We start from the raw sequence: 23,960 nt of genomic DNA, 5'->3' as shown, positions 1-23,960 counted from the left end.
CCTCTGCAGACCATTTAGTATCAGCGCCATGGCTTTTTATTTATAGTAATTTGCTCACTGCTTTTCAGTCAGCTTCCCAGTCAACCGCACGCTGTGTTTGCTTTTCCTTCAAAATTAAATAAAAGGTGAACAATGCTTTCTTGTCATATTTTATTTATCGCATTATTATTATTTTTTTCTTTATAGATTTAATTTGTTGTAAGATTTTTTCATTAACATTTGCTTAAAGAAAACTTCATTATCAGTATGAGTGTCTGCATCGCCCTTTGAGGGGCATCCAGAGAATATCGGTCCGGAGCAAGAATGCCCAGCCCAGGCGTGTCTGTGGATGAGAGTGCGAATTCCCAGCATTACTGCTGAACCCAGAGGTACCATTGAGCAGTGTGACCGTATCTTAGGGGTTAGCAACTGATATCTGCCTCTCACGATGCAGCGTCAGTTCATGGTGAGTACTTACCTGTTATAAGCATTATCATTCTCTTAAACCATTCAGTATAGCTATAGCTGTCGGTTTGCTTATAGAAAATATACAACAGCCTATGATTATGCAGATGTGCAAAAGAAACCAGAAACTAAGTCTGAAGACATATATGAAGAAAACAAAGGTGATCTTTTTTCAATTGCATATTAAATCATGAAACTGGAATCGATAAAGTAGAATATTGCCAAGAGATAAGTAGTCACAGAGAGAAGATAGCATCATGTATTAGGAAACAAACCGAAGTACCGACGACATGAAATTAATACGAATCCACATAATGGAATTAAACCAAAAGGAGTAAGGTGATGGGACGGAGAGCTTTTGATAAACTAGTGTTGTGAAAAGCAATTTCTCACCATCATCAGAGAAAAAAATATTGTTATATTCAGTACATTCTACCATTTCCGACATCAAAAAAAATTGGAGTCGTGCATGTCTTGGGAAAATGGAAAGAATTATGCTTGTTAAAACATGGAGAGATAAGAAAGCAACATAATCTATTAGAGAAAAGACCGAAGTTACATATTTTGACTACACTAAAAAGAAGAAAAAGTGGACATGGGTAGAATTCATACGCCAAACGGACAATGGAAGGGTGATGAGAGAGAGAGAGAGAGAGAGAGAGAGAGGAGAGAGAGAGAGAGAGAGAGAGAGAGAGAGAATGGTAATGACACGGAATTTTTTTTTTTTATTTCATAAACGAGGACAATTTTTCTGCAGTTACCTTTTATTTCGTGTAAAGATTAAGAGAGTAAAACCTTTGTGGAATGAGACAAAGACGTTCTCGAGTGTTTCCTTTCTTCCTACGGGCACACTTTGGTACTGGCAGTCGCGTGCGCTTCTCTCCTCACCCCTTAAAGGTCGTCATTTAGCTTTCGTCTTGACACGCCTCCCTCTTCTACCAAGTACCCTCCGTTTACATAAAGAAAATTACCAACCACAGCGCTTCTACTTTTTCTGAAGGAATTCCCGTTTCAGGAAGATTCTCTCTCTCTCTCTCTCTCTCTCTCTCTCTCTCTCTCTCTCTCTCTCTCTCTCTCTACATTTTTCTTTTCTTGTTTTCTTCTTGTTTTCCTTCTTGTATTCCTTCTTCTTCTCCTTCTCTTTCTATACCTTCTTCTTCTTCTTCTCCATCTCCATCTTCTCCTTCTTCATCTTCATCTTCATCTTCATCTTCATCTTCATCTTCTCCTTCTCCTTCTCCTTCTCCTTCTCCTCCTCCTTCTCCATTTTCATCTTCATCTTCATCTTCATCTTCATCTTCTTTATCTTTATCTTCATCTTCATCTTCATCTTCATCTTCATCTTCATCTTCATCTTCATCTTTATCTTTATCTTTATCTTCTCCTTCTTCTTCTCCTTCTTCTTCTTCTTCTCCTTCTCCTTCTTCTTCTCCTTCTCCTTCTTCTTCTTCTTCTTCTTCTTCTTCTTCTTCTTCTTCTTCTTCTTCTTCTTCTTCTTCTTCTTCTTCTTCTTCTTCTTCTTCTTCTTCTTCTTCTTCTTCTTCTTCTTCTTCTTCTTCTTCTTCTTCTTCTTCTTCTTCTTCTTCTTCTTCTTCTTCTTCTTCTTCTTCTTCTTCTTCTTCTTCTTCTTCTTCTTCTTCTTCTTCTTCTTCTTCTTCTTCTTCTTCTTCTTCTTCTTCTTCTTCTTCTTCTTCTTCTTCTTCTTCTTCTTCTTCTTCTTCTTCTTTACATTTTTTTTCTTTTTCTTCTTCTTCTTCTTCTTCTTCTTCTTCTTCTTCTTCTTTACATTTTTCTTCTTCTTCTTCTTCTTCTTCTTGAAACTTCATCATCTTCTTCTTCTTCTTCTTCTTCTTCTTCTTCTTCTTCTTCTTTTTCTTCTCCTCCTCCTCACTCCTCCTCACTCTTCATTCTCCCCAACCCTGCGCTTCCACAGCCTAGTTTCTCAAGGCCACTCAGAAGGACTCGTTTAGAAAGTCCAGTATAGGGAGCTTGTAAAATCTTATGGCATCTCGTACATCTGCTACTGGGCGTCACTTCAGTCGTTTAACCTCCACCATCCTCTGTGGCTAGCATTAAAAAATGAGTGTGCAGTTTGGGATGAGTCTTCGTATATCTCACCACTGCAGTCCAGCATCATCCGTGCACTTGCTGACACAAACACTGCTATTTACTTCCTAATTTAAATACGTAAACATTTTTTTTTTTCATGATCACCATAGACACTATCAGTGGTCTGTATCCTCTGCCCTTAAGTGTATTTAGTTATTTGAGTTTATTTGTTTATTTTAATGACATATTTTTCGTATTTGGAACTTTTCTTTAACTTTGCAGATCCAGTTATTTTAAAAAAGTATATTTGGTTGATCATTTCTTTTCCAGTTTCTTAACTCTCCTCTTCATGCACTTTCTCTTTATCTCTTCTTGTACTACTACTACTACTGCTACTACTACTACTACTACTACTACTACTACTACTACTACTACTACTACTACTACTCTTACCACTACTATTACTACTACTACTGTTACTACTATTGTTACTACTACTACTACTACTACTACTACTACTACTACTACCACCACCATCGTGATCGTTATTATTATTATTTTTATTATTATTATTATTATTATTATCATTATTATTATTATTATTATTATTATCATTATTGTTATTATTATTATTTATTATTATTATTGTTATTATTATTGTTATTATTATTATCATTATTATTATTATTATTATTATTATTATTATTATTATTATTATTATTATTATTATTATTATTATCATTATTATTGCAGCCCTCACACACACACACACACACACACACACACACACACACACACACACACACACACACACACACTAGTCCTCCTGTTCCTCCTCCGCCTTCTCTTCCTCCTCCTCGTCCTCCTCCTCCTCCTCCTCCTCCTCCTCCTCCTCCTCCTCCTCCTCCTCCTCCTTCAGATATGCACACACATTCTCAATATGGATTTAACTTTCACGGTTTTTGCACCTTGCGTTCCCCAGGTGACCCAGGCGGTGCGGTACCGACCCGTCAGGTCACTATTGCTGCTCGGGCTGTTGGTGCTGGTGTCCCTCTTCGTCCTCTTCACATTATCACAGGTGGGTCTTCTTCCCTTCACTTACACACACCGTTCTGTATCAAGCAAATGAAAGACTCCGTGCTTCTTAGGATCAACAACCAGGATAGAACAAGAAATAACGAGTTCAAGCTTGAAAAATTTAGCTTTAAGAAAGAGATAGGAAAAAATTGGTTCACAAATAGAGTGGTAGATGAGTGGAATGGACTCAGTAATCATGTTGTTAGTGCTAAGACATTAGGAGGCTTTAAGAGAAGATTAGACGGGTTTATGGATGGGGATGACAGGTGGAAATAGGTAGGTATATTTCATACAGGGATTGCCACGTGTAAGCCTGGTCGCTTCTTGCAGCTTCCCTTATTTCTTATGTTCTTATGTTATAAAATGTAGCTACAGTGGCGAGGGGCATAATCGAGAAGCATCCTTTGTCAGCCAGATTCTTTATATCGAATAGGAATAAATAAATAAATAAGTAAATAAATAGATAAAACCGGAAGCGAAATGGAATTGCTGAAGAGCGCATTAGACAGGTATTACTTAGATCATGTCGGTTTTGTACAGGGGATAAATATTTCACGAGAACCACTTGTCTAAACGCGCTTGCTGCTACACACACACACACACACACACACACACACACATACACACACACACACACACATTATTATTATTATCAATATTTGCATTTGCAGTATATTTATTGTAATTTCCTTAGCTTTAATCTTGTAATTATTATTGCTATTATTACTAGTCTAGTTACTTAAATAATTCTTTAGTTTACCTAAAATATTGCCAATTGGTGTTGGTGTAAACAATATTCATAATTATGTACATATATGTGACTGTCGGGAAGCTTCGGCTTGACAGTCTCTGCCATCTTACTTCTTTTGTAAACATGTCTTTCTCAAATGTATTTATGCAAATGGGCAAAAAAAAAAAAAAAAACCACACACACACACACACACACACACACACACACACACACACACACACACACACACGTTTTTTTATTTTTTTAACAACATACCCTTCAGTAAGCTAAGTCGTCCCCAGATGGCGGTGGTGCAGCACACGATGATGGCCCACCTGGGTACGGGCGTGGCTCCTGGCCTGGTGGCGGGAGGTGGAGGGGCGGCATCAGGCGGGGGACGAGCATCCAAAGGATCAAAGAGGCCTTGGCGTCGTCAGTTTAATCAGTTCAAGATTGAACCTTTACTGGTACGCAACGCCCCGTCCGTGGAGGTGAGTGATGAAACCAAGAGAGGTAGAAGTAGATTCCTTTTCCTTGTATAATGCACATGCTAATGAACTCTTATGTTTAAAAGCCCACAAAGTTAAGATGTTGGGTGCGTATTATCATTGTAATCTTTCCCTCAATAAGAGTTTGTTTACGGGTGCTGAGTGCATTCTTTCTCACTGGGTATTGGCTGCACCATTGAATTTGTTATGGAAAGAATTTGTAGTGCTGCAGAGAGAGAAAGAGAGAGAGAGAAAGAGAGAGAGAGAGAGAGAGAGAGAGAGAGAGAGAGAGAGAGAGAGAGAGAGAGAGAGAGAGAGCTTACGTTTATATAGAAATCTTTGTGTCTAGTTAACATATTACAAAGACAAAAAGGATGACTGAATTGCTAAGCCCCTGTATAAAATCCGATTAATTTCCTGTAGGTGAACTCAGCCATGGCAGCAAATCGGCGCATGGCTAACCAAATAGCAGCAATCATCGTCCGCAACTCCCTTTTGGTCAGCCACTCTAGCCGTTCCACCCAATCATCTAAGACACTCCACGCTGATCAAGGCAAATCGCAGAATACAACCTCATCTCATCCTCTCCCATCACATGACAAACCTGAACTCAGCACGAACGCGTCTCACTTCAGGAATGACTCGCCAGATTCTTCAAGCCTCCAGGGACCAGAAACCCCTCGCCCAGGCCAGAAGTCCTCCTTGACGGAAATTAATCGAGGGGCGGCGTCATTAGGGGCGGTGGGAGGGAGTGGCGAGCAGGAAGGTGTGAGGAGTGTCGCGGAAGCCATAAGGACGACAGATAAGCTAAAAAGCAGTTTGGTGATAGATGAAGAAAATGTAAGACATTCCACAATGTTAGAAAGACCACATGAGACCACAAAATTTGATAAGGTTTCCACGTTTACGCTTAAGGACACGACAAAACCAAAACTGTGGTGTGACCCTGGTGCAAGTAATTGTAGTGGACAGAACAGTGTTCCAGTACAAATGAACAACACAACAAAGGTTGAGGACAAAGAGCATGACCAAGACTCTAACAGCAAAGTTACAAATTCCCATGGAAATTATGAGAAAGAAAAGAACGAGGAATTAAACTTAAACAAAACTCATTTCCATGACGAAAGTTTAAATTCTACCGACACAGAAAGAAAACTCAAATACTTGAATGTACCAGACATTAGTTTATATGAAGCCATCGACGATGATGACACTGACCTGGCCTTCAGAAAGAATGATTCTACTAGAAAAAGGAGTCCTTTGTCACACCTTTCTGAGGAGCAACTAAGGAATCTTCCTCTGTGTCCCGAGATTCCTCCAGGACTAAGTAAGTTTTCTTGATTGTTCCTTTTGTATTGACTAAATACTCTTGTATTCTTCTTCTATCTTGTAGCAGTCAAACATTAGCTTCCATGCAGCATCTTTGAAAGTAAAGAGATGACTCACTTTAGGACAAGAAATGATGCTCACATAAAATTCTTGCTTCTTCCCCAAAGTTTTATAATTTAATTATTTTTAATTATCTCATCATTTATGTTTGCCCTAAGCTGATTTTCGAAAACACTGTGTCGCTGTAGTCGCGTGGTGGTCCTCCAGCATTCATCCATTTATGAAACACAGCCACTTACTGCTGCCGTTAAATAACTGACTGGTGCTGCCGCAAGATGGACGGAACCAAAAAAATATCTTCAGAAGTGGCACCAAAGAAAGTACCACTGTTAAAACCGCCGTGTTGTTACTGCCTACCAGTGGCCACACACATGAGGTTCCTGAATAATGAATACCTTGCACTTTCCTTGAAATGCTCTCACAAGCTAATGTGTGTTTTCACTGATACAATAACCCATCTATAATAATTATTCTCTGCAGAGGGACACCTCCACGTAGACCTGGACTATCTGGAAAAGCTTAGCCTGAAGGAGGTGTTGCATCAGCTGGACTGGGTGTCGCCCGGTGGCAGCTGGAGTCCCGTGCAGGATCCTTCTAACCCATGCCTCCCTCGCCACAAAGTGGCGGTCGTGTTGCCGTACAGAGATCGCCTCCATCACCTCATCATTCTCCTAAGCTGGCTGCACCCCATCCTCCGCCGCCAGCAGCTGGAGTATTCAATTTACGTCGCCGAACAGGTCAGTCGGTAAAACTATGGAGTCCTTATGTAACTGACAGGATAGCGAGCGGGAAGGTGAACATGTGGGCGTGTGACATTGATTGTACATAGGTCAAAGGTGTGTGTGTGTGTGTGTGTGGCCTTTCCCTGTATTAAGGCTTACGTTGGTGTCCAAGGTACGAGCACACCTACATATATGATGATATACATTCCAGGTCAACTTACTGTTGCTGTTTCGGAAGAGTGCTGCTGTTATACCTGTGAATGTTAAGGTGAATAACCATCATGAACTTAAGCAACTCCATTATATGTGAAAATAACAAAACATTGTCGGGACTACCTTTCGCACGTCTTACGAGAGAATACTAGTTGTTCATGTCTGGTTCCGGTTGTTGAAAAATTTTCATTTAGTTCTTGTTCCTACATTATAGAACGGCAGTCATGGCCAGTTCTAGTAACATGCCATACTTCTTTGCACTGTGCTTAGTGTTCTTGCTCAAGCTTTGTAGTACTACTGTCGATAGACTTGAGAAAAGAGCTAAGTATACTGGAAATGAGTGCCGCATGGCACTGTCTCCGTGTTCGGTGACTTTTATTCTTTATTGATGTGCCAGAATGTTGATCAAGATTGATTCCTCGTGCGAACATCATCAAGACCAGTCACTTGCTGAAGTATTTCAGGGAATGACTTTCATAAGTTTTGGAAAGCATGTAATGAAACTTGTTTTATGGTACAGAAGTTAATAATAAATGGATAGGTGGATAGATAGATAAATAAATCAGCAATATTTTTGGGTTCCTTCACGTAACACCAGTTGAGTGAATAGTCCAGAGAAAATGTGAAGTGTTCTAACAATTATGTCGATTTTTTTTTTTTTTTTTTAGTACTGTAGAACAACTCTGTATTATGAAAGTGAAGTTAAGATATTACACGTACATATAAGAAACTGTCGCTTTAATGGCGTGAATTTCAACAATTTTCTGGAAGAGCTTTTCATTAATACCATGCACGTTATAACAAAATGTTTCCATCAGTTCAATAATCGCGTGTGCGGCGAGGACGCGAGACCACACCGAGGCTTACATGGCTTGGCATCGATAGACATGGAGTCGATATAACTAGAACCGATACGCCATGCCACTGACCATGTATCTATTTAGGCCCGGCCAAGATCGATAAGATATTAGTGTAATATCGCATCAAACACCTGATATCAGCACAACAGACTGACATGAGAAGGCGCTAGATTGGTGAATATTTCATTTCCTCAGTTACAGTCTGGCACAATACTGGGGATGAGGGCAAACTAAGCTTCGTACTGAGGTGCTGGATTGTTCATGACGGTATGGCCTTGCTTACTTCCTTCTTCGGCGACACAACTCACTGATCACCACCTGCAGCTGTTCCTCCGTTCAGTGATTGTTAGCTGACAGAATAAAGACACACCGGAAACTGTGGAAAGTCGCTGCAACATTTATGACTTTAGGGTGACTCATGACGCGCCACAGGATAAAGTTGACGGGATGTTAAGGTGCAGGTGTTTCCCCGCAGACTGGAAACGCCACCTTTAACAAGGGCTCCATCATGAACGCTGGCTTCATAGAGGCATGGCAGAGGAGCGACGCCAACTGTTTCGTGTTCCATGACGTTGATCTGCTGCCAGAGGACGACCGGAACATGTACTCGTGCCCGCCACACCCACGTCATTTGTCAGTCGGCGTGGACACACTCGGTTACAAGTAAGGCCTTCCCACACTCTCTCCACGCCTCTCAACACGACTTACACACACACACACACACACACACACACACACACACACACACACACACACACACACACACACACATACACGCGCGCGCGCGCACGCACACACAATACTAATCACAAGACATAGATTGATTGATGGATACGTATATACACATATGGCGTAGTGTTACTATGTGTGTTTTACCCCAGGCTGCCGTACTTCCTGCTGGTGGGAGGAGTGCTCAGTGTCCGCGGTGATCAGTTCCTGCGCCTCAACGGCTACTCTAACATGTACTGGGGCTGGGGCGGCGAAGACGATGACATGGGATACAGGTAAGTTAAGCACATCACCGGCCATTCAGTACACAAGTCATATCAAGTTACCTTCGTTACAAAAGTTCAGATTTTTCAGGCAACAAGTCTATTTGGGAGTTACTCATGATATTAATTTCCGCAGGATAAAACAGTCTGGGCTCAGCATCACTCGACCTGCAGATTCGGTGGCCAAGTACACCATGATACGGCACCTCAAACGTCGACCCCTCACTTGGAAGGTCAGCGGATTTGTTATTCGGTTCTTGTCCGTTTTGTTTTGATCATTTCATTTACTTACAGTGTCCCTTGTGTAATACTGGGGTGTTTGTCTATTCATCGATACTTTGATCATTTTATTTTCTTTGCAGCTATGAGGACATTTTCACAGACCACTGACAAAGATGAATGTGCTGGAATATATAAACATGGTATATTTCATACACACACAATACAATTTATTATTTTTATATTGATTATTTCTTTATTGGTGTGTGTGTGTGTGTGCGTGTGTGTGTCAGTGTTGCCATCTCACCCGAAATATCGGTAGATCTACGGAATTTGACATGAATATCCAGATTAATCTTGTGCTGTTCATTTTCTTCAGTTTCACAACTATACACTAACTAAACACTAGCGGGTAGAGTAATGAACTTTAAAATTGGCGTGAGGAAAGCATGGGTTCGAAACCTACTTAGAACTTACAAAAAGCTTCAGAGCATCCACTCCATAACTATGCATATGTGACTACAAAACACACAATATGGTGATGGAGTTGCCCAGGGGAGCTGCCCTCCCCATCCCTTGTCCCACCCTGATAACTACAATGACCACCAAACTGACTCACTCACTCTTTTTCTTTTTAATATCCCCATTATTCCTTAGTCCATTAACTCCTTCACTTCAATGATAAACATTAATACCCACGATCACGTGCAACTTTTAAGATACTCTTTATCACTGTATTATATATTATTAGTCTCTTAAATAGTCCCTTGCAGCGTAGACAGCTAGAATTTCTCTCTCTCTCTCTCTCTCTCTCTCTCTCTCTCTCTCTCTCTCTCTCTCTCTCTCTCTCTCTCTCTCTCTCTCTCTCTCTCTCTCTCTCTCTCTCTCTCTCTCTCTCTCTCTTTGCAAACATCTTAACAAAGCTCTGCATGTACATGTAAGACCAAATAATTCACAGGACTCAATAACTATAAACAAGAGCAAAGCAAGAATCTCCCGCATTTCGCATCTCACTACTGAATTTCACCTGAATCTCCTGAAATCTGGTGGACACTATCTGGCAACCCTGGTGTGTGTGTGTGTGTGTGTGTGTACATACACACACACACACACACACACATAGACACACACACACACACACACACACACATAGACACACACACACACACACACACACACACACACACACACACACACACACACACACACACACACACACACATGATCAGACACACACACACACACACACACACACACACACACACACACACACACACACACACACACACACACACACACACACACACACATGATCAGACACACACACACACACACACACATGATCATAAATATTTCCTTCAAACTGTGCACGAATAAACTCTTGTAGCCACATACAGTACTACGAGTATACTAGTCAGTGGCTTTAATCAACAGAATACATAACACATGGAAACGAAAATTTGACTTTGCATGATAAACTTTTAGTTAAATGCAACTTTGCCCTTCATGCTGGGGCAGTATGTCAGTGCAACAAGACGGTACTCGTCGCCACTTTGTCGCGTCAACACTCGACTATCCATTATCTACTTGTGTTCTCGTGAGTGATGTAAGTGACCAGTGCGCCGTGCCTGACTGGCGGTGCTTTGGCGGTACTTGGCACCCATGGAGAGAGTAGGATGTTATACGTTGACCTTCTGTGTGTTACATTATGTATTACTGTGTATGATTATGTAGGCCTTTCATCAATGGTCGTATTTTTTTTTTTCTAGTATGTAAGACGCGCCTCCTCTTTCCCCCTCTCTTTTTTTTTTTTCTCACTGCGGTATGTAGGATGACCATTTTATCTTATTGCCTCTATTCTCTGTATTATCAACCACACTCATACGAGAGAGAGAGAGAGAGAGAGAGAGAGAGAGAGAGAGAGAGAGAGACTGACTGACTGACTGACTGACTCGTATGGATAGGATACACCGTGCAGCATAACTCTTGCACAGAATATACCTTTATTCAATATACATCTTGTTGTAATATACGTTTATATAATAATATTCTATAGCTTAAACTTAAGATTCATTCACCAGTAAAACATCAAGTACTCCACAAGGTAATCAGTGAAATACAGTTAAGATTCTCTGGGATTAGATCAAAGGGCTGTATTTACGAAAACCACAGCATGCAGATTACCGAGATGCACTGCAGAGCTACCAGTCAATTTAGGACGCAAAAGCTACTTTTCTCTCTCCGCCTCAGGTTCGTGGGAAGCTCCTGCGCACCTCAGGTCGGCGGTACAGGCTGGACGGGCTCAACACGCTGAAATACACCCTACAGGGTATTCACCGACACCCACTCTTCACCCACTTGCTTCTCGACGTGGGCACACCCCCAGAAAATCTGATTCGTCTTGACAGCGGCAACAATGGCGACTCCAAGAGCTAATGTTTCTCTTGATGCTAATTTATAAACAGTGTGTAGTATTGTTATTGTTATCGTTGTTGTTGTTATTATTAGTAGTAATTATTAATAGTATTATTTATTGTTTCTGATTTTATTTATTATTATTATTTTATTATTATTATTATTATTATTATTTATATTTTTATTATTATTATTGTCATTATCATCACTACTATAACTATTGTAACTACTACTGTTTCTACTTGTATTTGCACTACTGGGGATGAAAGTATAATACACACACACACACACACACACACACACACACACACACACACACACAGAGAGAGAGAGAGGCACATACACACACACACACAGATAGAGGCACATACACACACACACAGACACACACACACACACACACACACACACACACACACACACACACACACACACACACACACACACACCGAAAGGTGATTTTCTCACTAAGACCAAGATTTTTCTGGACTAAGACAGACAGATTAAGTAATATTCGAGAGAAAAAAAAGTCTTGTTTACTTTTGTAACAGACTCAAGTGTGAACGCAAACCTTGAATATGTGTAACGTTGTGCTGGGCGTTGCTATTCCCGGATGATAAATGAAGCTCGAATATTTCTTATAAAAGGCAGAGGCTCACGCACCGTGCTGGTTGAGGTGTGCGTGGAGGGAACCTTGTCTTTGTGTAGTTATCCGTTGTCTGCATACACACACAAAATGGCCACTTTGTTGTGCTGCCGTATGTTACAATGATGCTGATACAATAACACAATGCGTTTGTGTAATGTGGTGGTCACTGTTGCATTAATGGTGCCAATAGGTTCTTTCATCCAACCAGCAAGGGTGTGTTAACACGTCGTGTTATGACAGCGCCTTTAACACCAGTGTATTCCTTTGATTGATTGACTGAGTGTGTGTGTGTGTGTGTGTGTGTTTTTGTGCTGGGACATCAGGTTGTTCAGGTGACTTCACACAAGACCAGAATGAAGGCGGGTCACCTCACAGGCCTGGCTAGGGGACCATGGTGACTTTCAAGTACCTTTTGTATTTTATTGACTGTGACTCAATTTATAGAATATCTTGCCATCCATCTACGAGTGTTCATCTGCCTAACTTTTCGCTTTTCCGTCTATCTATCCATCGACTGCTCAATCGAATCTTCTGCACGTGCATAATTCCTGCTAAATTTTTGCAAACATTTATTTTACCACCACCACCATTGTCACCACCACCATCAGTAGTAGCAACAAAAACAAGAACAACAATCTTTATCTTGCTTTTTTTTTCGCTTTTCAAAATTGTTTTACGCTTATTTTGTAAATACGTACATAACAAGACAAGCTGGATTACATTTGTTTTTCATTTTATACAGAAGTTGGGCACAGAAGTAAGTAAATAACTTTAGCTTTATGAAGTGAAAAAAATGTAATTGATACCGGAAAAGAAAGGACATACGCATGAACATCAAACACACACACACACACACACACACACACACACACACACACACACACACACACACACACACACACACACACACACACACACACACACACACACACACACACACACACACACACACACACACTCACTCGAGGCCTGTGTGTATGTACTCTAAAATTATACTTGGTTTCCTTCCATTTGATCTGGATTGATCATATAACAGAACTACATCTTAAGCTTACAGTTCGCATTTTTTTTTTTTTTTATTAATATTCAACAGGCCTTATTTTTTTTTTTTGTATTATTCAGCAAATGCACACAATTACCCAGGCTATTACATCTATCTTCATTCTCCCACTGTTGAAATCATCCAGCTTCTCAGAATAATTGGTGTAAGTGAAATAAAGAAAATTCTGTATGATTTGGTTACAAATTCGCCAAACGTTAACGCTTTTATTCTTTAATCAAGAAATAATATAAACTCCACATAAAAGTTATCCAGTAATACACGAATTTGGAAGAATCTCTATTCTCACTCTTTCCCTTCAATATTTCACACACACACACACACACACACACACACACACACACACACACACACACACACACACACACACACACACACACACACACACACACACACACACACACACACACACACACACACACACACTGATGGATATAGAGTTTTTTAGGCGGCTCACAGAAAAATGGGCAGCTTAAGAACTTTCAGGAGAACTCTGGCCCCTCGAAGGTAACAGTACAAAATAGATCCATATAATTTCTCCGTTATTTTTGCTCACATGAGGGACCATCGGAGAAAGATTTAATGCCTTCAGCATTATACGTAACATTAGGAATCCTTATGAATCTGGCTTTTGTCCTCGAAAAAAGACAAAGTTTTCAAGAGGATGGGGAGGCCCTTGAGAAGAAGAAAACATCCATGAGAAAAATAATATATATGTATGAAGAAGAGGGGGACGCTTCTTCGGATAAGATGGAGCCATCAGGAAGAGGAAAGCGCCGGCAAGAATGGGCAGTGTCAAGAGGAGCCAAACTCTTTAGTCAGAGAATAAGCTGTGGCTCTTAGGAAAAGATTTCTCTGAGAAAGGGGAGGCCTTCCTTGGATCAAATGGGCGCTCTTTGCATAATGAAAGTGCTCTCGGGATGATGGAAACAATTTTGGTGCGTAATGGGTGACAATACCTTTGCGATGTTTCTAGAAAGATACTCCTTGAAAGCACAGGTCTACATCCTTACATAAGCATTCTCTTTACCTGGTCAGTCTGTTAATGCAGCACTGCGGAGTCACCACTGCGAAGAATTTCAATGATATAGAAAAGAGCACATCAAGGATTTAGCATTTGATTGACTGGACAATAATGACTCCCTGTAGATTATCTTGCTTTACCCTTTCACCACCAAGGTTATGATACTTCTTAACACACTACCGCACATATCTTGCAACCATCTTATCACCATTCTATGATTCTATGACACCAATTTTTGCAGAACTTACTTTTAGAATTATTTAAAATTATTTAGAATTCTACTCAATAACACCATTTCAACTTTTCTCAACTTTAGTTTCTGCTCATTAGATCTCTGTTCTGATGTTACTGCAGTGTCTATTGTTTTTATTTATTTATTCATCTATCTTTGGTTGTTGTTGTTGTTGTTCGGAGTAGTAATGAGATATGATACATAAAAGGCACGATATAAACTTTATCCAACAATGTTTAAGTTCATCATCTGCTTCACATAATGATAATATACATTAATTATTTATTATTTACATATACCCTACATTCTTTATCATTTACTATCCTCATGCCCGATTAAAATTCTATCGTCATCATCATCAACATCATCATCATCATCATCATCATCATTATCGTCATCATCATCATCATCATCATCATCGGATTGCATGACAAATAGAAGCCAAAGATCTACTCTACACATTCATGTCGGCTGCCCGTCTCGGTGAAAACGTCTGTGTCAAGGAATTTTCTTGTCTCCTCTCTTCATCTAGCTTTCTATTTGTTCTGCCTTCATTTACCGTGCCAATTTTAGTCCCGTGTCTTCGCCGCTTATTAGATATATGTGTAGATAGTTCATATGTGCCATTCAGTTTTTGCTATACAGATGTCTTTGTTTACATACATTGATTCCACGACTCCCTCTTCATTGTGATAATAATAGATTTACTAAATATATTTTGCCATCAGCTTTAGTTGACGCCTTACTTTGCAGACCAGTAATGATGAACAACACTTTCATATATCCGTAACTTTGAGCAAAGACACTCTCAACAATGTTAATTTCCTCTCTACACAGTCCTTCACAGATCATTAAGCTAGTGTCCATGCTAATCTCTCTCTCTCTCTCTCTCTCTCTCTCTCTCTCTCTCTCTCTCTCTCTCTCTCTCTCTCTCATTCTTCACGTTCATTTCGCATCGAGCCTGTGTAACCTTTGCAGCAATAAGCAGAGGTATCTTTCATTATGCCTCATTTGAGTGAGATGAATTATTGTACTTGCACTTTTCTTGTGTTCAATTTTCTCATGTGTCAAGTATGATACATTTGTGTAATCCAGTGTGTTACGGCACGGTGAGGTGCAGTGATATGTATTGTAACGATAGGGTTCTCCTTACAAATGGAGCCTCTAAACCTCGAGACTAGATTGTGGTACTTATCTCGTTTTCTTGTCGGAACACCACTATTATCACAATGGGACAGTTTCGAAGGGCAATATGTTATAAAGATTTGCGCTTCTAGATGATTTTGTGTATATATTCTTGTTATTTGCAGGATTTAGCATAACTTTTACATAGTTTGTACACGCTTCCTTTGTATATACATCTGCCTCTAGGCAATATACATCTCGTCAGTATTATGGATGAAAGTCTAGTGGTGAAGGAAAGAATATGTAATTTTCTGTAGGCATGTGGAGCAGGATGCATAAAATATTCGCACATTTTCGTGCATAATAAACTTACTGGAATGTTTGTAATACCAATAAATTTATAACTGGTTTTAAAACGACTGTTCATTTCCTTGTTATATGTCAATATACTTTTTCTTTCTTTATGTTAGGCTGATAACACACTCTCTCTCTCTCTCTCTCTCTCTCTCTCTCTCTCTCTCTCTCTCTCTCTCTCTCTCTCACAGTAGGTGAACAAGCAGTAGTCATTAATGGTCATTAAGCGTTGCATTTTTCTTAATACACAAGAACATAAGAACATAAATAAGCTGCAATACGCCAGCGTCTAAACGTGGCAGTCTTTATAAAACATACGTATGTACCTCATACTTTTATCCTGCTCCATCGACCCATAAATATATCTAATCTTCTTTTAAAGTTTCTTATTATGACCTCGTACTAACAGCCTGATCAATAAGTGTATTCCAATCATCAACCACACTATTTCAGAACCAATTTCACCATATCTTTCTTTTATATTTAATGAGCTTAAATATACAGTAGTTTGTTGCATTCTTGTTCCGAAATCTGTTACCAGTACAATAAACATGATCTACAATTATCTATGCTACAGGACGATATATCTATCCTTTCAATGGCAACGTAGCTCTGGTGGAGTAAGCGCAGGCGCTCAGGCACGCACGTTAGTGTTCGGGTGACTACCTTGTTAACGAGCGACTTGTTAACCTGCATTGTGCATTCCTGGTGCCTTGCACACTTTCTTTGTAAGTGCCACTTTGCGGGAAATATACCCTGGATGTATTGTTGCAACGATACAAACTTGTAATCCGGTGGACTATACCTATCCATGCCTTCTTAGCTGTAGAGGAGGTTAGTATAGTGGGCTGAGTCCAGCAGACCGGTTTCTAGTTGCCCTCTGGTACAACGTCGGCTGGTCACGCAGTACTCTGCTTCCCCATTACCTTTTCTTCTTGGCTTTTTTCCCATTCCAGTAGCTGACAGTACGTGACCCTTTCAAGAGATGACAAAAGGCAGATCAAAGCAAAACATGGAGTGTTATATCTGTTTTGTTGTGTGATGCCTCGCCAACGCCATATTTCTACTGTTTCTATGCCTTTCAAGTATACATGGTGTTTCCTGGCATCTCGATAAAATTAATGGTAAGTTTTATGTGTATGCAATGTAAGAACCGTATGTCCATGCAGAACTGGCTTGGGTTCACCTATGTTCTTGGGCAATGCTCTTGTTGTTACTGTATCTGTCCCTTCATTTATGGTACACATTGCGTTGTTGTTGTTAGGGCTGCGAAGATCTTGAATAATATCAGCGTTTTCATCTGAGGGTTAGGTTAGGTTCGGTTCCCTTCATGTGTATCACAATAAAAAAAAAAAAATTAAGTTTTGCCAAAAAATAGTCTGGGAATTAGTCGGCTAAGGTTATTTCCGTTACATGAAGTATTCAATAATCATCAGGAAAGTGGTAATAAAAGTTAGGTACATTTATGGAACATATGATTTACGTAAGTAGCAATCACGGTAAAATAGTTTATCCATTGAGTCTGGCGGCAAGTATTGTTTACCTCGCCTGACGGACGGACCTGTTTGAACGTGCTGCTGTTGCTCCCTCCAGTACAGTCTTGTATCTTGTGGTATTCTCACACATAGGTATCTTATTTTATTTTAGTGTTTTTACCATGTTACCTCTGGATGACGTATATGGAAAAGTCAAAGATGATCAGGATGGGATGGTGTGCACTTGCTGATTTAAGTTTCATAACTTTGGCGGGACAGTTCAAGGCCATCCATCATCATCTTAGGTTTTGGTGATCATTTATGGCTCTATTGGTTATGAATATCGTTGATGAAGTGGCCTGTCAGTGGCTTGATTACCTGTTGCTCCCTCTCATGGCCACCCCAGAAGTCATAGTTGTAGTATAGGCTTAAGTTGACTGGCTGCTCCATGTTCCGGGTGTGCCCTCTTGTCATATTTTCAGAGTCGTGTATTAAATTGAGATGAAAATGCAGTCAAGAATGTTGAACTGCAGGAATTAGCGAGCTGCACCTTGTCATGCTCTTCATTGGCCATTTGTAGAAACAATATGTAACTGAAGGTGAGATAGCAACCCATGCGAGACCTTACCTAGAGACTGAACCCCTGATAAGAACACAAGGAAAACACCTTAGACATTGGGAACCTAATGGTTGTCAGGTCCCAATATCAATTTTGGAGACTTTGCTTCCTCCCTTCAACTTTGATGAATTCCAGATGTATTAATGGGAATCTTTACTGCTTTCACCAATGTCATGCCTCCTTTGGGCAAGCCATAGAAACACTGAGATTGATCTCAGGGTAGGATAAATACCTTGCCAGGTATCAAATTCCTGACTGGGAGGACTATAATAATCAACAGGTCCTAGATCAGTATTAGGGCCTTTATACTCTTCATGTCATGAACCGTTTGGCACTAAATATAAATGCTGAGAAATTGATCTCATGAATCTACTACAAGGATATCTACTGTCTACTACTATGGATAGAACTCCTGACCAGAACAACACACAATGTTGTATGGATGATGGAATCTTAACAGTGGTCAGATTCCAAACTAGTTTATAGAATTACAGTAGTACCTGGCTATCAGGTTATGTGAAGTTATATATGTACATTTCCCTGTAAGATTATTATGTGAGGTTACATACCTAACCCTGTTTAAGTTGTAACCTGAGATTGCATTTGTAATTCTATTAGCTTATGTGAGGTTTCATTAGTGACTATTAAGTCATTATTGTGTTATATTAGTAACTTTGCTAACATGATAAAATAGCCTTTGAGCCACAAATTGCATCTGCACCCTCTAAATAAACTGCAGTGATGTTTGAAACTTTTTAAAAAAGTATATAAGAAAAAGTATTCTTTCTAATACATCCCAAATTCTTAAAAATTATACTTATATATATGGGCCAAGCATAGAAGCCCCACAACCCTGCTTGAGCACTGGGTGCATGTATTGCTTGTCATAGTCTTCTTAAATGATATCTATGTTTGGTGATTATTATTTTAAATTTTTGTTATAGTTGAGAGGAGTTATTTTACAAGTATATTTCATCAACATGGGCATTGTTTTTTTCCTGTGTTATATTGGAGCCCAAATTATGTACTGCATCACAATAATGCCACTCATCTACTTCAGAAGTAAGCAGTTAGTGGTATCAGCCATGGCAATGATGCAGGAGCAGCAAGCTGTGGGGCAGGAGATGGAGGCTGATATGGGAGCTTCTGGACCAATGCTAATACAGACACTGGAGGTATTGGATTAATGAATAACATGTTGATGTGTACCTATTAATGCTGTGGATTTGATGGTTTCTAACCCTAAACCTTGCTTGGTCAAAAGTAAATCCAAACTATACATTTTTTCATTGCCTTAAAATTACAGATATTCTCATAACTAGTTTTCACTGACAAATAGTGTTTTCAAACAGCAAAATGGGATCTCAGCTACAGATGTCAAAAAACTTGAAGAGGCAGGTTTTTACACTGTGGAATCTGTAGCATTTGCTCCCAAAAAAGCCTTGCTTGGCATCAAAGGAATTAGTGAAGCAAAGGCAGACAAAATTCTAAGTGAAGCCACAAAACTGGTCCCAATGGGATTTACCACAGCAACAGAGTTTCATCAGAAACGTGCAGATTTAGTGCAGGTGAGTCTTAATTTATCACAGTATTTCTTTATAAGCCTATTTGAATATATGAAGATCAAAACCAAAAAGTTTGAATTTGTAAATGAATTTCTTTATTACAAATATTGTAATATATAATTTTTACATTCATGTGAAATTTTTTTTTGTCTTATAGTTGACAACTGGTTCCAAAGAACTTGATAAATTACTTGGAGGTGGAATAGAGACTGGGTCCATCACAGAAATATTTGGTGAATTTCGAACTGGCAAAACCCAACTTTGCCATACCCTTGCTGTTACCTGTCAGGTAAGGATGTTGGATCTGCTTTTTTTTTTTTAATAAATTTAGTCCCATAATTGCAATACTTTTCTAACAAAAACATTGTTTCTGATATTTCATAATATGGTTCATCAAGCATTACATCCATTAATCTTATGCAGGAATATATGTCATGCATCTGGCTTTGAAGTGATGTTCTGGAAGCTTGGGATATTCTCATTACACTTCAGTCAAGCAGAAGGATAGTATGTACACTCAAATAAAAGTATCATTACTGTGAGATTCGATGTTTCACATTGAACAAGGTGGTAGTCTCGGCATGGGTGATGAATGTGTTCCACTAATGCTCCACCTGTGTTTCATGTGGCAGCTCAAATCCTGTAGCTTCATTTGCAAGTGCTGCACACCTGATTCATGCAGGTACAGATGCACAAAACATGTAGGGATACCAACATGAGTAGCCAGTTATCAGTCGTTCCATCCTTGGTGTCAGTTTATATCGTGCTGAATGAGTAACAATTATTTTCCATGTGTGTGTACAGGACCTTTCCTGAATAATTTATGGACCCTTTTCTTTTTTATACTCATATATATATATATATATATATATATATATATATATATATATATATATATATATATATATATATATATATATATATATATATATATATTACAGTAAGATTGTGAAACCAGGGATTTCATGAAATCCCTAAAACTTTTAGGGAATTTGTGAAATTACTGTTTCACTTAGTGACTTCATGAAATTACTAAAATATTTAGGGATTTTGTGTATTTTCTGAAATGATACTCTAGTTATTTCATGAAATCCCTGATGATAGTAAATACATAGAACAACAGAAGATTTATTTTGAAATTTTATTCATAAATCATCATATCATAAAAATCATGTATAAAATCAAGTAGAATGTGTTAGGTTAGGTTCACTAGGCAGCACATCATTATTTACACTGTACAACTGTGTGAGCTCTACACAACATGGGAAATAATGTAAATAACATGGAAAAATAACATGGGATAATACTTAAGTGGGGAGTAAGGAAGAGGCACGCTTACCTGTCCAACATCCGAGGCGAGTCTGACAGGTCTAGAAGCAAGTTTTCAAACCACTGAAATTCCGATTCTAGAAGTAAGTTTTCGAACCACTGAAGTTCCGACCATTCCATCTCTAAGTTGAGAGTAGTTTGAAAGATCAACTTGTTTGAGCACCCTGTCTAGTTATTCACCACCACCATGCTCAAGGACTATCAGCCATGGCTGTACATTTTGTTTACTCATGACAATGCTTTGAGGTGACAAGGGTTAACAGTGAAACCAGTAAATACATGAAATCCCTAAATATTTTAGTAATTTCATGAAGTCCCTAAGTGAAACAGTAATTTCACAAATTCTCTGAAAGTTCTAGGGATTTCACGAAATTACTAGTTTCACAATCTTACTGTAATATATATATATATATATATATATATATATATATATATATATATATATATATATATATATATATATATATATATATATATATATATATATATATATATATATATATGTGTGTAGCCGCACCGGCTGGGCATCAATTGGCTCTCAGGTGATCTGTTTTACTGATCACACCCATCATCGTAGGGTCAAGGAAAGGCAGTTCTCCCTGACACGTTTATTGATGAGGTAGGCATGACCGTAAGAACTGCGAACAAGTTCTCGGTCTCAATTTCTTACAAAATAACATTATACACGGATATTAAACATTTTCAACATATTACAATATTCATTAACAATACATGCAATTAACTTGGCACTATGACAATCAGTTTTTACTACAAAATTAAAGTATTTACCTCGGTCACCATCCTGCCCGTCTTTGTCTGAGCGCGACTTGGCTGTGAGTGATGCCCGCAGGTGACCAGCAGGTTAACCCCACACTACCAACAAGTGAGCATCGGCTTCGGTGCTTAATATAGCATTGAATACTGATACTTACACATATTACACATTTTCATGCAAGTAGAAAACTATTGAACATTTCACTTATAAATGCCGAGGAATAATGACGTGAGGTACATACGCTTTACATACAGTAACAACATATATATATATATATATATATATATATATATATATATATATATATATATATATATATATATATATATATATATATATATATATATATATATATATATATATATATATATATATTACAGTAAGATTGTGAATCTAGTGATTTTGTGAAATCCCTAGAACTTTCAGAGAATTTGTGAAATTACTGTTTCACTTATATATATATATATATATATATATATATATATATATATATATATATATATATATATATATATATATATATATATATATATATATATATATATATATATATATATATATATATATTTTTTTTTTATTTATTTATTTTTTTTATTTATTTATTTATTTTTTATTTATTTTTTTAGGAGGGACACTGGACAAGGGCAACAATAATGCAATAAAAAAAAAGAGATGCCCACTGAAATGCCAGTCTCATAAAAGGGTCCAAAGCAGTAGTCAAAAATTGAAGGATAAGTGTCTTGAAACCTCCTTCTTGAAGGAATTCAAGTCATAGGAAGGTGGAAATACAGAAGCAGGCAGGGAGTTCCAGAGTTTACCAGAGAAAGGGATGAATGATTGAGAATACTGGTTAACTCTTGCATTAGAGAGGTGGACAGAATAGGGGTGAGAGAAAGAAGAAAGTCTTGTGCAGCGAGGCTGTGGGAGGAGGGGAGGCATGCAGTTAGCAAAATCAGAAGAGCAGTTAGCATGAAAATAGTGGTAGAAGACAGCTAGAGATGCAACATTGCAGCGATGAGAGAGAGGCTGAAGACAGTCAGTTAGAGGAGAGGAGTTGATGAGACGAAAAGCTTTTGATTCCACCCTGTTTAGAAGAGCAGTATGAGTGGAACCCCCCCAGACATGTGAAGCATACTCCATTCATGGACGGATAAGGCCCTTGTACAGAGTTAGCAGCTGGGGAGGTGAGAAAAACTTGCGATGTCTCAGAACGCCTAACTTCATAGAAGCTGTTTTAGTTTGAGATGAGATGTGAAGTTTCCAGTTCAGATTATAAGTAAAGGACAGACCGAGGATGTTCAGTGTAGAAGAGGGGTTCAGTTGAGTGTCATTGAAGTAGAGGGGATAGTTGTCTGGAAGGTTTTGTCGAGTTGATAGATGGAGGAATTGAGTTTTTGAGGCATTGAACAATACCAAGTTTGCTCTGCTCCAATCAGAAATTTTAGAAAGATCAGAAGTCAAACGTTCTGTGGCTTCCCTGTGTGAAATGTTTACTTCCTGAAGGGTTGGACGTCTATGAAAAGACATGGAAAAGTGCAGGGTGGTATCATCAGCGTAGGAGTGGATAGGACAAGAAGTTTGGTTTAGAAGATCATTAATGAATAATAAGAAGAGAGTGGGTGACAGGACAGAACCCTGAGGAACACCACTGTTAATAGATTTAGGAGAAGAACAATGACCGTCTACCATAGCAGCAATAGAACAGTCAGAAAGGAAACTTGAGATGAAGGATAGAAGCCGTAGGAGGGTAGTTTGGAAATCAAAGCTTTGTGCCAGACTCTATCAAAAGCTTTTGATATGTCCAAGGCAACAGCAAAAGTTTCACCAAAATCTCTAAAAGAGGATGACCAAGACTCAGTAAAGAAAGCCAGAAGATCACCAGTAGAGCAGCCTTGACGGAACCCATACTGGCGATCAGATAGAAAGTTGTGAAGTGATAGATGTTTAAGAATCTTCCTGTTGAAGATAGATTCAAAAACTTTAGATAGGCTGGAAATTAAAGCAACAGGACAGTAGTTTGAGGGATTAGAATGGTCACCCTTTTTAGGAACAGGCTGAATGTAGGCAAACATATATATATATATATATATATATATATATATATATATATATATATATATATATATATATATATATATATATATATATATATATA

General features: G+C 38.7%; 2 protein-coding genes across 15 annotated transcripts in view; both read left to right on the top strand.

Annotated features, from left to right (window-relative positions):
* Positions 1-16,104, top strand: part of LOC135110971 (uncharacterized) — a 39,613-nt gene extending 23,509 nt beyond the window's left edge. For 8 of the 9 annotated variants that reach the window (XM_064023752.1, XM_064023748.1, XM_064023753.1 and 5 more), the window contains 8 exons: positions 3,476-3,571; positions 4,603-4,791; positions 5,212-6,115; positions 6,658-6,914; positions 8,448-8,635; positions 8,854-8,976; positions 9,101-9,197; positions 11,434-16,104. In XM_064023752.1, coding sequence (XP_063879822.1) covers positions 3,476-3,571; positions 4,603-4,791; positions 5,212-6,115; positions 6,658-6,914; positions 8,448-8,635; positions 8,854-8,976; positions 9,101-9,197; positions 11,434-11,619 — 2,040 coding nt within the window. In that variant the 3' untranslated portion in view covers positions 11,620-16,104. Of the gene's footprint in view, positions 1-245; positions 446-3,475; positions 3,572-4,602; positions 4,792-5,211; positions 6,116-6,657; positions 6,915-8,447; positions 8,636-8,853; positions 8,977-9,100; positions 9,198-11,433 lie in introns of all 9 variants that reach the window. The other variant, XM_064023755.1, reaches the window with a different exon arrangement.
* A 547-nt stretch (positions 16,105-16,651) lies between these two features.
* LOC135110962 (DNA repair protein RAD51 homolog A-like) overlaps positions 16,652-23,960 on the top strand; it is a 17,712-nt gene continuing 10,403 nt past the window's right edge. Inside the window, exons 1-4 of one of the 6 annotated variants that reach the window (XM_064023686.1) lie at positions 16,652-16,770; positions 19,197-19,311; positions 19,489-19,704; positions 19,859-19,990. In XM_064023686.1, the coding sequence (XP_063879756.1) occupies positions 19,222-19,311; positions 19,489-19,704; positions 19,859-19,990 (438 nt within the window). In that variant the 5' untranslated portion in view covers positions 16,652-16,770; positions 19,197-19,221. Of the gene's footprint in view, positions 16,771-16,872; positions 17,167-17,532; positions 17,671-19,196; positions 19,312-19,488; positions 19,705-19,858; positions 19,991-23,960 lie in introns of those variants that run through there. The other 5 variants (XM_064023689.1, XM_064023685.1, XM_064023684.1 and 2 more) reach the window with 5 other exon arrangements.

Source organism: Scylla paramamosain, chromosome 21, assembly GCF_035594125.1.
Source record: "Scylla paramamosain isolate STU-SP2022 chromosome 21, ASM3559412v1, whole genome shotgun sequence".
Lineage (NCBI taxonomy): Eukaryota > Metazoa > Arthropoda > Malacostraca > Decapoda > Portunidae > Scylla > Scylla paramamosain.
This window is presented reverse-complemented; position numbering and strand designations above follow the sequence as displayed.